The following is a 1,662-nucleotide window of genomic DNA, read 5'->3' on the forward strand; positions in this document are numbered from 1 at the left end:
TCAGATATAAACTGGGTCTTCAAGCTGCCTGTGGCCTCCGTGACTGCTCCTAACTTACACTACCTCCTAGTGTAATGCTAGGAAAGAAGTAGCAGAGAGTTATGATGCCAACATCACTGCAGTTTCATTACATTTGGTTGCTACAATGGGTTGTTCCATCTAAAGCAAAATAATGCTTGATACCTGGTTGCTCTAACTCTCTGATTTAGGCCCATCCACAAAAAGACTTATGCCATTTTTCTATTAGCAAAATAGAGCAAGGGCCAGAAGCTGGTTTCAAATTGTGACCACTAGAAACTGGGAAGCAAGGGAAGAGCCCAAACATTTACTGCTTTTAACAACATCTTGTCTTGTCTCCTGATTTCCCGGCCCTGCGCTGTGAGGTTGGGTCACTGGGATAGGAGTGGTGGTCACTGGGATGATGGCACTGCTGGGAGCCAGCAGTGACTTGTTTCTGTGTTAGTGGCACGTGGCCTGGCTAGCCCTGAGCATCGGGGACAACCAGCTTCACCCACGGTCTACACAAGATCATCCTCGCGCTGCTCCTTTAAATCCGCCTCCTCGGCCGTGAGTGGCTGGGACGATGACCAATCAGAGAAGAACACATCCTAGCCAGGGGCCCGCCCCCCGCAGGAGACTCGGGAGAGGTGGCAGGAATGTACCATTCCGGCTCCCTGGAGAGGGGGGTGCTGACGGCGTGGCTCTGCCGCTGCCCTCTCCGCTCTGCACTGCTCTCGCCACGCTCTCGGGCTGGCAGGACGGGCTGCCCCAGTTACTTGCTCTCGCCGGGGTTTGACCCCCCCTCCGTGTAGGAATTGGTTCCTCCCCCCCTGCGTGGCTCGGAGGTAGGCGCCGGCCCGCTTCCCCCGGCTGAGGCAGCGCGATGGCGGCGCGCGGTAAGGAGCGGCTTGGCGCGGCCCTGCCTCGGCCTCAGGCGGGGGCTCGGGAGCTCAGCCCTGCTGCGCCCGCGGTTCCTGGGGGAGCAGGCCTGGGCCGCCCGCGGGGTGAAGGACGGCGGCGCCGGCCCGGGCCGGGGGCTCGGCGACAAGCCGCCCCGGTGGGAGCGAGAGGCTCCTCCCTAGCAGCGGAACTCAGGGGCATCCGGGCGCGGGCGCGCGCCTAAGGCACTTCGGCCACTGAAGCCGCAAGCGGGGGTGGAGGGTGCTTGCCGGTAGCACGGCCACACGTGAATGATTCAAACAGATTTGGACCTCATTCGGCGAAGTTGACCTAAGAAAATTTTCCTTAAAAATAATTTTTTTTTAAAAAGCAACAAAACCATGCATGCGTCTGCCCGCGGGAGGCACGGAGGGACGGGGCAGCAGTTCCTGCCCCACCCGGGCCCGGAGTCTGCAGCAGTGATCTGAGCTGTGGGCCAGGCTGTCTGCACGCGCTCCGCCGGGCTGCAGGGGCGCAGTCTGGGTACAGGTACAAGCAGCCACGGGGCTGAAATGTGCACATCCGTCTGCTTGTGCGGATAGAGACTGTGTCTGTCTATGCAGAGATGCACGCACACCTTCCAGCTGCGCTGGTGCTCATCTAGACCGGATATGTCACTAGCTATCCATCTATCTTGACGTTACAGTTAGTAGAAGTGGTACCAAACTTAGCATAAAGTCTGTACTGTATTTAATTGCAGGTCCTTGGGTTTGTTTTAATGCC

The 1,662-nt window shown here is 58.3% G+C and overlaps 1 protein-coding gene across 2 annotated transcripts in view; it reads left to right on the plus strand.

The window, feature by feature from the left end:
* The first annotated feature begins 679 nt into the window (after positions 1–679).
* RPN2 (ribophorin II) overlaps positions 680–1,662 on the plus strand; it is a 30,676-nt gene continuing 29,693 nt past the window's right edge. The window contains exon 1 of one of the 2 annotated variants that reach the window (XM_025191287.1): positions 680–896. In XM_025191287.1, coding sequence (XP_025047072.1) covers positions 884–896 — 13 coding nt within the window. In that variant the 5' untranslated portion in view covers positions 680–883. The remainder of the gene's footprint in view (positions 897–1,662) is intronic. The other variant, XM_006016658.3, reaches the window with a different exon arrangement.

Source organism: Alligator sinensis, unplaced genomic scaffold (assembly GCF_000455745.1).
Source record: "Alligator sinensis unplaced genomic scaffold, ASM45574v1 scaffold76_1, whole genome shotgun sequence".
NCBI classification, from domain to species: Eukaryota; Metazoa; Chordata; order Crocodylia; family Alligatoridae; genus Alligator; species Alligator sinensis.